The following is a 13,424-nucleotide window of genomic DNA, read 5'->3' as shown; positions in this document are numbered from 1 at the left end:
TTGCTATCTACCGTAGAATGTCTTGCCGCCGTTAGGATACCCAAGCTAGGTGCCAACCTAGACACCGTAGACAAGCAGAGGATATCAGAAGTTAGAGTGATTCATGAACATCCTTAAATAGAAAGAACTGCTGTGGTGGTTGAAGTGGCCAATAGACAACCGCTGGTGGACCGATTCCGGGGTTCTGCCGCCGATGCCAGACCTCATCTCATCGAAGACACAACACATCTCTACTACCACCTTCATCAAACAAGTTTTCAACGTTCACGTTCACGGGATATATCAGTATATCATATCAAACAATCATCCCACCCGTGAACCGCAACCATGCCGCCCACCCGCATCCCCACAGCCGAAGACTTCGCCCCCCTCTCGCCCTCCCTCACCGTCTCCCTGGTCTTCCCCTCGCCCCCGGAATCCACCACCGCCATCCTGCTCCTCTTCCACGGCCTCGGCGACTCGGAGGCCTCCTTCGCCTCCTTCGCCCGCAGCATCGCCCTGCCCGGCGTCCTGGCCGTCTCCGTCCGGGGCCCCGCCCCGCTGCCGCCGTCTCTGCTCGGCGACGACACCGACGGCCCCGCGCGGCACTTCCACTGGGGCGACGACCTGACCCTGGCACACGGGACGGGCGAGCTGGATCCCGACCCGGGGTTTAAGGGTGCGGAGAGGCTGGTCATGGAGAGGCTCGTGGGGGAGGTCCTGGTGGAGAGGTGTGGTTGGGAGTTGGGTGATGTTTTGCTCTTCGGCTTTGGGCAGGGCGGGTCGTTCGCGTTGGGCCTTGCGTCGAGGGCGAGGATGGGGAAGAGGGTTGAGGAGGTGACGGAGGAGGCGAGCGAGGCGGAGCAGGGGAGGGGAAGGACGTTCAAGGGGGTCGTCTCGATTGGGGGTCCGCTGCCACCCAGTATGATCCCTACTATCAGTGCTAGGGAGAAAGCAAGAACTCCGGTACTCGTCTGCCATGGCAGCGCGAGCGAGGCTGTTGATGAGGATGCTGTTGAGACTCTCAAGGAGGAGTTTGCAGACGTCAAGGACGTAAAATGGAAGCGGCCAGATGATGACATGCCTCGGAGCAGAGAAGAAGTCCTCCCCATGATGGAATTTTTTGCTGATAGGCTACGGAGTGGATGGTGAGGTAGAGGAATTAAAAGTAATAAAATAAAATGAAAAAGGAACGGGAAAAAAAAGAAAATCAGCAGTATAGAGAGCAGATATCAAAAGTCTTCGGACAGAAGAGATAAGATCTCTTCTGTCCTAATGTCTCCCCCGGCCCGAACCCACTCCTCCGCCAGATGCACAGTTTGACCTGAACCAACATGACCATGCGGCCGCCTGCTGTGATCCCCTCGAAAACCATCGACATTACTGGCCCTTATATGTACACCTCGGAAACCCTATCCTGTGCACGTGCCTCGGAGCCATGTCCAACCAAGTAGGGGGTCACCAGGGGTAAAAACCTAGATCGCTCTTACTTCCAAGTCTACCTACCTAGTACAACGGAGCTTTCCCCACGCATACCACGCATACTGGCATAGATTCATCAGAGCCTACATCTACATTCCGGCCTTACAACTCCGTGACTGCTCCTATCAAATGATGTAAACAAACAACCTCGGCATAAGTCTTGGATGCAGGATGCCTCTCCATCCTCAAACTCAACCTTGGAACCCCTTTCCCATAGGTACTACTACTCATCTTTCCCCTATCTACCTATAACGGCCTTATGCCTCGGTCATCTTGTTCCGCAATTGGAAACCGCTGCAACGTACGAACGTCATTCCTCGAGGTTATTATTCAGTCTGGATGATCGCGGGAGGTCGGTAGGAATATCTCGAAATTCCCTGTAATAGCCCTCATATGATAGAGAGCATTGATATGCGACACAGTCGATTTTTAATGTTTACCAGATCACCCCCCCCTTGTATATAATATCCAGAGCTACGTGTGGAGGAGGCATACCTCGTTCAGTCTCGTGATGAGACCTGCCTCACAAAACTTCCAGTTCCGTAGCTCCTTTCCCCAAAGCAGGCAGGGCAAAAGTGGTGTCCCCCACGATAACTTAAGTTGCCATACCATCAAAAATCTATTTGCATATCTCGGTAACTCACCGGCTGACGAAAAGATTACAGTAAACGTAGTTTCTGATTGTTTGTCTTCCATATTGGCGCAGAGAAGGTCAGGGCCATGAGGCTCATCGCCGTTTGCGACATGAGTGTCAGGAAAGAGGATGAACACTTCCGAGCCGACACTTGTGGGACAGGTAGCAGAAAGATGCCGATAGAGGGCATGATGTGAGAAAGAGGACCACGGCCGAATGGTGATCATTCGGCGTGGGCGACACTCGGGTTCCCAACACCACCATGCTAACCACCTGCAAACATGCCGATCCAACCGACATTATAACGTTAGAAGAGGCAGGCCACGGTTTTCACTTAACGTGTGTATCCCTCAGGCTCCGTTGATGAGGTATCCGTCATCCACGAAGAGTAAAAAGAGAAGAAATACCAGGCAAGTATGGGAACTGCCTAGGGGGTTTGGTATCGGCAAGTGCAATTTCCGCTGGCTCGGAAAATGAGGACGCCTCCAACCAACGCTCCAAATGGAAAGCGTACTGAGGTTGCCGGCAAAAGTTGACCTTGCATGACAAGGCTTGAGCTGTACAGTACTACATGAGAGCATGTTTGCAGAAAGCACATGCCACTTACTTTGACCTAGAGACTACCAACGGCATGCGTTTGGTCTAGCGCAGGGGGGAGGTGACGTTGGCTTCTAGGCTGAGCAGATTGCCAAGCTGCTTACAGGCATTATCACCGGAACGGCAAGCGTTGGGAGGAAGGCAGCAATTGCCTCGGCAGCCTGACGGGCTGGGAGGGTAGAGTCGGGAGACAATCGGGCATCGGCGGTCGCCCCGTTTCATTGCTGAGAAACCGTCAAGTGAGGTGCTTTACTGGTGTGTAGGTGCTGCTTGTTTCTGGAACTGTTAAGACAGTTACTTGCAATCCCCTCTTAGAAGAATATCCGACCTGACTTCCCCATTTGTGGCGCCAGTCACAAGGCATTTCGACTGCCTAGGTACCTATTCATAACTGAATCGGTTCTTGCCGGTTGCCAACTCACTCCTTGCTCATGAATGTGAATGAGACGATGCACATGATTACCTGAATCGTTCCCTGTCTGGCTTCTTACATTCCCCAGCGATGGTTGCAGGTCAATCTATCCACACTTACCTTCTCTGATCCTTTGTTCCGCGGTTGTCTGATTCACAGCCTTGCGGCTGCATCTATTCGGTGCTAGTTACGTTGGATAACATCGACCTTTCTTTCATCATGGCCATGGAGGAGGGCACTATGGAATGCCCTTTCTGTGGCTATAAAGCCGCCGAGGGCGAATATGCCATGTTACTTGTGTGTCACCACTCCTCCCCTCTCTTGCCGCTGGACTCGGACCCGTCGCCCCAGCAGGTCGTTTGCTTACACAGCTCTGCAGCATATGGAAACCTTTCATGCTGAGAGCCAGTCTTCCTTGGATTTGAATGGGGAGGCCTCGCCGGGCAAGTTCGAGGAAAGCGAATACATCGAGTGTCCCATCGAGGGCTGCGGCGAGGTCCTCCTGCTGGATGAGATGGACTTCCACGTGGAACTGCACGCACAAGAGGCCGAGCTGTACTCGGAACCGCAGGAGCTACCGGCCAGTTTCAAGGCGGAAGGACCCACCCCGGGGCCCTCGCGGAGCCGGTCTCCTCCGCCGGCGGTCTCCAGTCGGCAGCAGACCGCCATCCATGCGTGGAGGAACCTCTTGGCGATGCCATCTTCGAAGCGTGGGGCGAGCGACGGCGAGAAGCACTCTGTTATCAGCGCCGCGCAAGCTAGGAGACTTGGGGTGAGAAGGCGAACCCCCCCCCTTCCCGCGGGACTGCGGTACCGCCAGAAATATAATCCCGGCTGACATCGGCTACGCCACTGCATAGAGATCCCAGCTTGGGAAATATGCCCACGAAGACCGCATGCCTGACTGGCTGGTCTCCCATCTTCAGAAGGGCGGCCAAGTAGACCAAGCAGGTTAGGAAATTCAGTGCCGGCATCCACAGGGTAACGAGTCAGCTCACATATCCAGGTGTGATCCCGGTCCTCGAACAACTTCTCGCGCAGTCTTCGACGACGAAGTACGCGTACTTGTGCCACGGCTGCGTCCACCACGTCTCCAAACTCAAGAAGGAGGGTGAGTATTGCTCTGAATAATAGCCGCCCAAACGCCGAAACTGACTCTGAACCTAGGTGGGTTTTGCGGCTATCGGAACATCCAGATGATGGCCTCGTACATCAATGGGGTCCGGCTCCAGGGACACCAGCAATTCAAGAAGAAACTGCCGTCCGTGTTCCAGATTCAGGACTTGATCGAGACGGCATGGGATGCTGGCATCAACGCGCAGGGACGCGTTGAGACCGGTGGCATCAGGGGGACTCGCAAGTACATCGGCACGCCCGAGGTGACTCCCCCGAGTTTCCGTAATGGTGTAGAAAATGGGCTGACGAGTTGCTGCTACAGGCTCTAGCCATGTTCAGGCTCCTGGAAATACCGTCAGTCCCCGCCGCCGCCTCCACAGCCACTCTTAACAAGGACCACCTACTAACCCGCCGTTAACCTAGCTGTGACGCCCAAGGATTCAAGGACAGGGAACCGGGCAAATCCGAGGCGCTGTTGATCGAGCATGTGGAGAACTATTTCATGTCCGGAGTGATCGATCCGGGACAGAGGGTACGACCCACAAACCTGCCCCCGATCTACTTCCAACATGCCGGTACGTGTCATGCACCCGTCCCCTCCCCCTGTTTCTGTTCCCGGCCCACGTCCCCTCTAACTACCGGCCGGCGCCCGTACCAGGTCACTCGATGACGATCGTCGGATTCGAGAAGGAGAAGAACGGGTCCAAGAACCTCCTCGTCTTCGACCCCATGTTCTGCGACGCCTCGGGCATCGTGAAGCTGGTCGGCAAGAAGTTTGAGCACAGGTTCCCCGACATGGCCCTCAAGCCGTATCGGAGGGGGAGCAAGTACCTCAAGAAGTTCCGCGAGTTCGAGGTCTTGAGGTGAGAGAGCCCCTGTTCCCGCCTGCACTTCAGACAGGCTAGGGTTGAATGCAAGCAAGCAAAGCTGACCCAACTCGATACAGAATTCGGTCAACGCAAGATGCCGGGCACTCATGACATTAAAGGTTACTGAGTCAAGAGCATGGGGTTAATTCAGGGGTGTGAGGGTCTATTCGAGTGAGGACATCTGGTTAGGATGAGGGAGCCGGGCAAAAACCAGCATCTATGTTTTCCCTCTTATACCCTAGCCATTCACGAAGTCATCTCCTTTTTGAACCACGCCTGCAGCTTCTCCAAGGCCTTGAAGCGGTGCGAGATCTTGTTCTTCTCCACCTTGTCCATCTCGGCGTAGCTGAGTAGAGAAACACAGAGTTAGCCAACGGGGGGTGCACAGTATTTTGTTTGCCTTTCCCCTGTTTCCCAACGAATCAAACAAATATGGAAAAGAGAAGTAAGGAGGTGGGGGGGGGGGGAGACAAGAGGAAACCTACGTTTTCCCCTCATACTCGAACACAGGGTCCCAGCCGAAGTGGCCAGGCCCCCTGGCCGGCACGATCCTGCCCTCGGTGACGCCCTGGAAGAGCAAGGGCTCGTGGCCGGGGCCGGGAGAGTAGGCGAACGTGCAGACGGCCCGCGCCGACTTGTCCTCGTACGCGGCTAGGAGGTTGTTCAGTCCCTCGTGACCGAGTGAGGTTAGGAACCATTTGCTAGGGGTGGGGGGTGTTAACTAGCTATTCTTGAGAGAGGTTGGGGGGGGGCGCGCGGGAGGGGAAGTAAATGAACATGATCTTCCTAGTCAAACTTTCCAAGACATATAGAAGAGAGATATAGCTCACATATAGGGGCCCGGCAGGCCATTGAGCGCATTGAAGCAGAGGCACGTGTCCTCGACCAGGACGGGACCTTCGATCTAGTGTAGGCCAGACGGGGAAGTGTCAGTAAAGTACAAAATCCTGGCTGGCGAGAGGGGCAAAAGGAAGAAGAAAAATTACCAAGTCGGCCGCCCTCCTGCACTTGTCCAGCGTCACCTCCTCCACCGTCCCCTGGATCTCGATGAGGTCCAGCTCCTGGCTCCCGACCTGGATGGCCGGCTCGAGGATGGCCTTCACCTCCCTCAGCTTGTTGGCGTTGCCCGTGATGAAGTTCACGTTGTGCCGGACAGCGCTTGGGGCGGACATGTTGGGCACGTTTCGGTTTTAGGGGGGTTATCCCTCTGTTTCTCTTGGTCCTGTTGCTACTGTAGCGTATGATATGCCTGTAGAAATTGGGCGGTATACAGTGGGGTTGATGGAGGGGCGGGCAGCTGCAGTGATGCTGGATGTTAGAGGTGTAAGTCTCCACGTTTTTCAAGGGATGTGGCCCTGATTGGCTGGATGGCTGTATTTTACATCTACATACAATGCTCCTCATAGACTTTCAATCGAACCAGCAAAACCCTGGGTCAGCTCCCAACATGACTCACAACCCCGTAGTTTGTACACGAGGCTCACCTCGGTGAGACCCAAGGTGTGTTTCATAGATATCTGGGTATCACAGGCTTTTATTCATTCATTTATTTGTTCATTTATTTCTTCTTTTTTGAAGAACCCTGCCCTCAAGTCGCGGGCGCATTATCCTGCCTCCACTGCCTCAACCACGCCTCGATACGGTCTACATTGCCATCTACCTCGTCGGACGAGTTGCTCATCAGCTCGACGACTATCTCCTCGTCATAGGCGTCACGCGCCTCCTGGAGCAGCACCTCCATGATCTCAGAGTCTAGGTTCTCCTGCAGCTTCGCCTCGGGGTATTTCCTGGCGAGGGGTTAACAAGTCAGCAACTCGTGGGTTCAGCGCCAGAACCCGAAGAGGCAAAGGTGGGGTGAGAGTAGGGGATGAGGGAAGCATAGTTCCGGGTTTTGGAAGTCAACACCTTACCTTGCGGTAAGCCGGTCGTACAGCATGGTCGAGTCCGTCCGGAGGACGACGACGAGGTCGATCCAACTCCTGGGGAACAGGTCGCAGGCGTGCCAGTCGATTATACAACCTCCCTGCTTGACTTCCTCCTCAATCGAGTCTAATAACTATTTGTTTGAAGAGGCCCGTGTAAGTCAGGTGCGGGTGAGATATAACTGAGACCTAGGGACGAGGCCAAAAAAAAAAAAAAAAAGAAATGGAAGAGGAAGAAAAAGTCACCTTATCCTCATCGACGATCCAGGACTGGTACTCCTCGTCCCAACCCTCGTGGCATTCCCGGTCCTTGACGATTTGGTTGACGGACAGGTGCCTGAGCCCTGTGCGCTCGGCCAGGACCTCGCAGTGGGTTGTCTTGCCCACGCCAGGGGTCCCTGTGACGATGATATTCGGCGACGTGCGCGCCATGCCCTCCTTCTTTTTGGGGGTAATGGTGCGTGATGGTAAATTTAGGTCTCCCTCTCTCTGTTTTTCCCCGCGGTAAGGGGGTGGATTTCTTGCAAGTGTTGTTTTGGTCCGAGGCGCAAGATCCCGTTCTCAAGTTGAAAAAGTGATTTTCAAGGGTTCACAGATCGCGATCACGTGAAGCTACTTAAAACACGTTATATCATTGAACCAGCTGTATTACATAATTCACTCTTTACCCTCACCAAGAACAGAAAGGGCCAGCAGGCTGGAAGAGACGGGGAAACGCCTCCTTCGAGGCAAAAAGTGTAGTTGTAGAATGATACAGCCAAAATGCTACATGGGGTATGCGGTACAGTGTATCCATACAATGCGCGAAGCTAACTTCAGCGTTCCCCATCCCAGCGCGTCTGAAGGTTCTTTTGGCCATCATTGTCTCGATCAGGGAGGGGGTTATAGGCCTCCACAAGATACGGAGCCGTCTGGTTGTCGAACGTATCGTCCAATGAAATCCTTTTGTATCGAACGTCGCGCCTGTGATGGTGGGTATGTCTCTCTCTCTCTCTCTCTCTCTCTCTCTCTCTCTCTCTCTCTGTGTGTGTGTGTGTGTGTGTCTCTGTGTGTGTTCTCTCTCTCTAATCCCCTCAACCAACGATATCCTTTTGACAACCAGAAATGTGCCGCTGCCTTCCACTATCCACCGCGCTCCATTATCTCCACTTTCGCTTCTAAATCTCTTCCATAACGCCAGAACGGCGAGGCACCGGACCCGCCTATAATGCTGCTGTTTCCCTCCACGCTGAGAGGAGAAATGAAGTCGGGCTCTGCCTCGGCATGGCCGGCAGAATACGAGGTTGGCGTGCCCACTAGGCACTGGCTTCGATGGGCTCGGGCGTCTCGTCGACTTCGGCCAGGTCGTTCATCTCGCTGTTATAGTCGCTGACTTGCGAACCGAACTCCATCTTCTCCTGTTGCGCAATGGCCTGTGCCGACACAATCTCTGCTAGCCTCTTAAGCCGGGGAGTTTGTAGCCCTGGAGACGAGTTAGTTTGATGGAAGGGGAACACGGAGTGGGTCCAAGCAGTGATGATTGCTTACAAGAAGGGGTGTAGGTCTCGAGAGCTGTGATCACCCTGGGCTCAGCAATCTCGTAGGGGCCACTGTCGTCCATATCGACAGCCTGGAGGAGCAGGACATCGCTCTTCTCCGTGACTCGAGAGGCGACTGCCTTCATGATCTCGCCGTTAATGGGCTGCTCGTAGTCGGCGACCAGGTACTGGTTCAGCAGCTTCTGGATTTGGTTTGGCGAGAGCCTAGATTTCAGAGTCAGCTTGCCCCCCAGCAGCGTATTTTATGGCATCAGGGTAACCTACATCCAGCAGATGTCCTGAATGATCTCGATATCATTCAATGTCGCCTTCTTCAGCTGCAGGAGCTTCGTAGCTTGCTGTTTGGTTGTTAGCACAATCCTCTCAGGACGCCTAAGAAAAGAAGAAGAGGCCAGGGGATAACTGACCATGAGATGTTCTAGCTGCAGGGTGCCCTCTGGCATATCGTGACTCTTGCACCACTCCTCAATGCGGGTGATGTTGTAGTTGATCTGGAGGCCACGCTTCCACGACAGGAAGTTCCGGCGCATCAGCAGATCGTTGAAGGCCGTGACACCAACCAGACGGAGCAGCTCGGTGACGGTCTGGGTGATGATGGAATCCTCGAGGTAGTAGGCCTTCATGGCGCGGAAGACGCTGTTGAGAAGGGACAGAAGGTTGTCCATGCTGTAGGCCGGCGTCGAATTCGACGGCAGGAGCTTACCGAGGAACCTGTTGTTCTCATTCGTGACAAAGCCCGGCAGCGACTGCGATTCGATGATCGCGGGGATGATCATCTTGTGCAGCTTCTTCTTGAGAACCTTCATCCAGGTGTGGTAGATGTTGAACTCCAAGCTCTCGAGGTCGTGCTTGACGATCTCCAGTAGGCGGTCGTACTCGTAGTTGTCCGTCTTCTGAGCCTCGTACCAATCCTCGGCCAGGAAGACGAAGGAGAGCATCTCGTGCACGTTGGAGAGCCAGAAGGCGCCGGGGTTGATGGCCTCCTCGCCGTCGTGCTGCATCACTTCCTGCTGGATGGACTGCATGACGTTCGCAAGGAAACGCTCCGACTCCTTCACGAAGCCATTGTTCCACATCTCCGAGGTAACGAGGTTGATGAGATAAGAGGGGAATAGCACCTCCTTGTCCGACGGGGGCGGGTTCGTGTTGGGGGATGGGATCTTGAGGTTGCGGATGAGGCCCATTGTAACCTCCTCGTTGAGGCCTTCCTCGTCGGCGAGGAGGGACTCGAGCTCGAGCTCGATGTTGTCCACACCGGGGATGAAAGTCGCCCCGGAGAGGGTGTTCTGGCGGTTGAGTCCGCTGACGGCCATGGAGACGGGCCGGGGGTTGTAGGCCATGCTGTAGCGGTCTGTCTCGCGAGGCTCGGCGCCCGCACTTCGTCGCTTGGGCTTCTTGGACGATACCAAATTGATGAGGCCAGTCGCTATTGTGGGAGCCGGTCCGGCGCCATTCGTGAGCTCTCCGTTCACGGGCATGTTCCTCTTCGCCACTTCGAGGGCGTCTTGTAGCTCGGCCAGTTGCTGGCGAAGCGAGTTCTTCTCGGCCTCCTGCCGCTGGCCATCTTGGCGGGCCATCTCGAGCTCCGTGCTCGTATCCCTGAGGGAGTCTCGGAGCCGCCTCTCCTCCTCCTGCATCCTCTTGACGTTGGCCGCCGACTCCTCGAAGTTGCTCTGGAGCTTCTTCATCTCCGCCTCCATCGCCTCCAGTCGGGCGGCAGTAATGCCGGCCTGGTTCGCCTCCGTCTGGAGCTCCTTCGTCCGAGCCTCGAGCGCATTGTGCCGGTTCCTCCAGGCCATCACTTGGCCCTCGTAGTTCTCTACCTGGCTCTTGAGCTCCTTGTTTTGGGCCTTCACGGTACCCAGGGACTGCGTCAGCTCGACGACCTTGTTCTCGAGCTTGTACGAGATCTGCTTGAGATCGCGCGCCTCGGCACGGACAACCTTGTACCCCTGGCGAGCACTCCTGCCACGCCACAGGCTCTGGATGATGACGACCTTCTTCCGGTATTGTCTCCAGCTGCGCAGGGCCTGTCTTGAGCGCCACGAGCGCTGGATGACGAGGGCGGCGTTGCCGACGCGCGTCTCCATGATCTCCTTCCTCCGCAGGAAGCCCTTCATGGCGGACTGCGCGAGGATGACATCGCCCCTGATACGGAGGAAGCGCTTCCGCTCCTTCTGCCCGCGCCAGACTCGCTGGATGGTGACGGCGGCCTTGATGGTCCGAAGCTCCTGGGCCTTTGACCTCGACAACCAAGCCCTTGTGGCGGCCTGGAAGGCGATGATGGAGTCGCGCGCTGCCAGATACCTCCTCCGGTAATATTTGGCCCTCAGGTTCTTCTGGATGAGGATGGCGCACTCGTTCAGCCTGTTGGTTCGCAGGTTCTCAAGGAAGGCCAGCATGCCGGCGCGGAAGAAGATCTTGGTGAGACCCAGCTGATACTTGTCCACGCCGCTGCCAGTACCCGCGCCGAAGGCCTTGGTCAGGATGGCATTCGCCATCTGCCTGATCTCGGCCGTCCACTTCGGGGACGGCACGAGCATGTAATACCGCAGGGCGAACTCTTCATAGGTCCACCTCGTAGGATAGCCCGCACAACTAATGCGGACGGTTTCCAGGACACCACAAGCTCGAAGCTGGCTCAAGACCATGGGGCCCTCAAACATCCACGCCTCCTTCGCCTCGTTTGGCTTGATGCACCGAATGTAGTGGACATCGGTGTTGTTGATGGTGTTCATCAGCTCGATGAGGGATGACTTGAAAATTCCACCTAGGGTCGGCTTGCGGTTGACAGCCACGCCGATCTTCCTACCACCGGCGGGCCTCACTGCATTCGACGCGGCAGAGGCCAAGTCTTTCTCGCGCACAGCCGAGGCAGCCTGCAGCACCGAGCCAAGGAACCTGTTCGTGGAGGCTCGAAGGACTGCCATGTGCTCGTCCGGGACGGTGTCACGGTTCTTCTCGATGAAGCCGTCGGACTCGTAGGTGACGTCGATGGCGTAGTGGCAGACGGTGAAGGCCGACTTGCCAAACCTCGGCTTCTTGTAGAACTTGTTCTTGTCGGCGGCGTAGTTGTGATGTAGCTTGGTGACGAACTGCTCGTCGGCGCCCATGGGCAACCTCGACTCTTCGTCTAGCAGGGACAAGATGCCCATCTTCCCCTCGATAAGGTCGATGCACGGCTGGTTGTCGGAGAAGTCGATGAAGGTCCAGTCGATCTGCTCCCTGAGGTATTCCTCCTGCTCGAGTTTGAAGACGTGCTGGTTGAACTCCTGCTGAAGCTTCTCGTTGGCGTAGTTGATGCAGAACTGCTCGAACGAGTTCTTGGCGAAGTGTTCAAATCCGTAGATATCCAGGACACCGATGAAAGAGCTGACCCTGCTCAGCACATCCTCGGTAGCCAGACTGCGGTTGATAATTTCCACAAGCCAGTCGAACAGGCTCGAGTAGATGAACTTGGCAACGGAATCCCGGACGACAATGGCCTGGGCCTGGGTCAAGTTGGACGTGATCTTCTCCCCACGCGTGACAAGTTGCTTCTTCACGATCCACTTGGCGAACTCGGTCGAGTCAATACCAATGATGGAGCAGGCACGTTGCAAAGACGGCTCTGTCGGGGCAAGCACACTGTCGTTTCGAGAAGCGCCAATCTTGACGTTTCCCAGGTGCAACAAGCCGGCAAGCAGCCTGAAGATGTCGGTTTGCTGTGCCTCGCTCACCCCGATCGTCTTCAGTGATTGCCTAGTCGCCCGGTATTCAGCCTTGTCATCCACTCCGTCGATCGTCGGCATGTTGCCCTGGTTGAGATAGTCGAATTGGTCGACAGGGAGGAGGTTTAGCTCCTGGCGCTCCTTGTCCGATATGCCAGCGACCATCTGGTAAAAGATGTGGTAGTTCCGTTCCTTCAACGGCTGGAAGACCAGCCTCGACCGCTCCAGCAGGTAGGTTCTGATCTTGGCGCCGATGATGCTGGTCTCCTTGTCGAACATGATCTCGATGTACTTCCCGAACCGCGACGAATTGTCGTTTCTGGTCGTCTTCGCATTGCCAAAGGCTTCCATGATGGGGTTCGTGGCAAGGATTGCCTCCTCGGTCGCGCTCATCGCCTCGGACCCCTTCTTTGACCTAGCCCCCGGGTTTCCTGGCGTCTCTCTTGTCGCGAAGTAGCGCATGATGTACTTTGCACTGACCGTCTTGCCCGCTCCTGATTCGCCCGACACGACGATGGTCTGGTTCTTTTCGTCCCGTAGCATGTCCCTAGATGTCCATTAGCTCTAGCTCGGTAGCTTGTGAAGTCCGCCACGGGCATCGTTACATGAAAGCCTCTTCAGCGATGGCAAACAGATGGGGAGCCTGGGTTGCCCTCTGCTTCCCGGCGTACACCTGCACCATTCCCGGGACGTAGAGCGAATCGACACGTGCGAAGGGGTTCGTGGCTATCAGCACTATGCCGCTGTATGTGTATATCTCCTTCTGGGCATATCTCAGACGGATAGCTTGCAGGACTGCCCGCGGGGGGAGGAATGGTTAGCAAGGCAATGTCGATTGCAATGGGACAGGGCCAATATTACCAGCTGGCTCGTTGAGGTGGGACAGGTTGGTTAGATCATCGCTGGCCTCGAGCATGGTCGGGTTCATCAGCGGTGGTAATGACGGATCGCTACCGGTCTGAAGGGCCTCGAGAGAGATCTCGAGTTTCCTAGTCTGCGAACCGGATTAAAGGTCAGCATTCTGTTGGTTGGGGGGGGGGGGGGGGGGGCGAAGGAAAAAAGATTGCGGGCAAAGGGCCGGGGAAGAGTAAAAAGCTTACGTCCCCAATTTCAAAAATAAAAACAAGGGTGACCTTTTACCCAAAAACCGTCTTATTTATTACCA

At 55.5% G+C, this 13,424-nt stretch overlaps 5 protein-coding genes across 5 annotated transcripts in view; 2 read left to right on the top strand and 3 right to left on the bottom strand.

The window, feature by feature from the left end:
* The first annotated feature begins 135 nt into the window (after window positions 1-135).
* Window positions 136-1,335, top strand: QBC33DRAFT_466729 (Alpha/Beta hydrolase protein). Its single transcript, XM_060425150.1, has one exon. It carries the CDS (start codon window positions 328-330, stop codon window positions 1,129-1,131), a length of 804 nt encoding a protein of 267 aa, XP_060286877.1. The 5' UTR covers window positions 136-327; the 3' UTR covers window positions 1,132-1,335.
* A 1,988-nt stretch (window positions 1,336-3,323) lies between these two features.
* Window positions 3,324-5,087, top strand: QBC33DRAFT_556139 (DUF1671-domain-containing protein; the record flags this gene model as incomplete). The annotated part of the gene is made up of 8 exons (XM_060429697.1): window positions 3,324-3,401; window positions 3,484-3,876; window positions 3,965-4,055; window positions 4,111-4,215; window positions 4,272-4,483; window positions 4,543-4,574; window positions 4,644-4,795; window positions 4,879-5,087. 8 exons carry the CDS (start codon window positions 3,324-3,326, stop codon window positions 5,085-5,087), a joined length of 1,272 nt encoding a protein of 423 aa, XP_060286876.1.
* A 248-nt stretch (window positions 5,088-5,335) lies between these two features.
* QBC33DRAFT_576304 (inosine triphosphate pyrophosphatase) lies at window positions 5,336-6,261 on the bottom strand (the record flags this gene model as incomplete). Its single annotated transcript, XM_060430903.1, has 4 exons — window positions 5,336-5,435; window positions 5,575-5,790; window positions 5,920-5,993; window positions 6,076-6,261. The coding sequence occupies 4 exons, from the start codon at window positions 6,259-6,261 to the stop codon at window positions 5,336-5,338; spliced, it is 576 nt and encodes a 191-aa protein (XP_060286875.1).
* Window positions 6,262-6,448: 187 nt separating this feature from the next.
* QBC33DRAFT_528845 (putative pos9-activating factor fap7 protein) lies at window positions 6,449-7,577 on the bottom strand. The gene is made up of 3 exons (XM_060427094.1): window positions 7,258-7,577; window positions 7,000-7,145; window positions 6,449-6,876 (listed from the first exon to the last, which is right to left on the bottom strand). Exons 1-3 carry the CDS (start codon window positions 7,441-7,443, stop codon window positions 6,678-6,680), a joined length of 531 nt encoding a protein of 176 aa, XP_060286874.1. The 5' UTR covers window positions 7,444-7,577; the 3' UTR covers window positions 6,449-6,677.
* Window positions 7,578-8,245: 668 nt separating this feature from the next.
* The window catches only part of QBC33DRAFT_277536 (putative myosin MYO2), a 5,746-nt gene continuing 567 nt past the window's right edge, over window positions 8,246-13,424 (bottom strand). The window contains exons 2-7 of the mRNA XM_060423222.1: window positions 13,121-13,253; window positions 12,865-13,054; window positions 8,957-12,806; window positions 8,814-8,887; window positions 8,539-8,753; window positions 8,246-8,473 (exon numbers count right to left, since the gene is read on the bottom strand). Of these exons, the coding sequence (XP_060286873.1) occupies window positions 8,307-8,473; window positions 8,539-8,753; window positions 8,814-8,887; window positions 8,957-12,806; window positions 12,865-13,054; window positions 13,121-13,253 (4,629 nt within the window). The 3' untranslated portion in view covers window positions 8,246-8,306. The remainder of the gene's footprint in view (window positions 8,474-8,538; window positions 8,754-8,813; window positions 8,888-8,956; window positions 12,807-12,864; window positions 13,055-13,120; window positions 13,254-13,424) is intronic.

The sequence above is a fragment of the Phialemonium atrogriseum genome (genome assembly GCF_030411735.1).
Source record: "Phialemonium atrogriseum strain 8032-3 unplaced genomic scaffold QBC33scaffold_4, whole genome shotgun sequence".
In the NCBI taxonomy this organism is placed as follows: Eukaryota; Fungi; Ascomycota; class Sordariomycetes; order Cephalothecales; family Cephalothecaceae; genus Phialemonium; species Phialemonium atrogriseum.
This window is presented reverse-complemented; position numbering and strand designations above follow the sequence as displayed.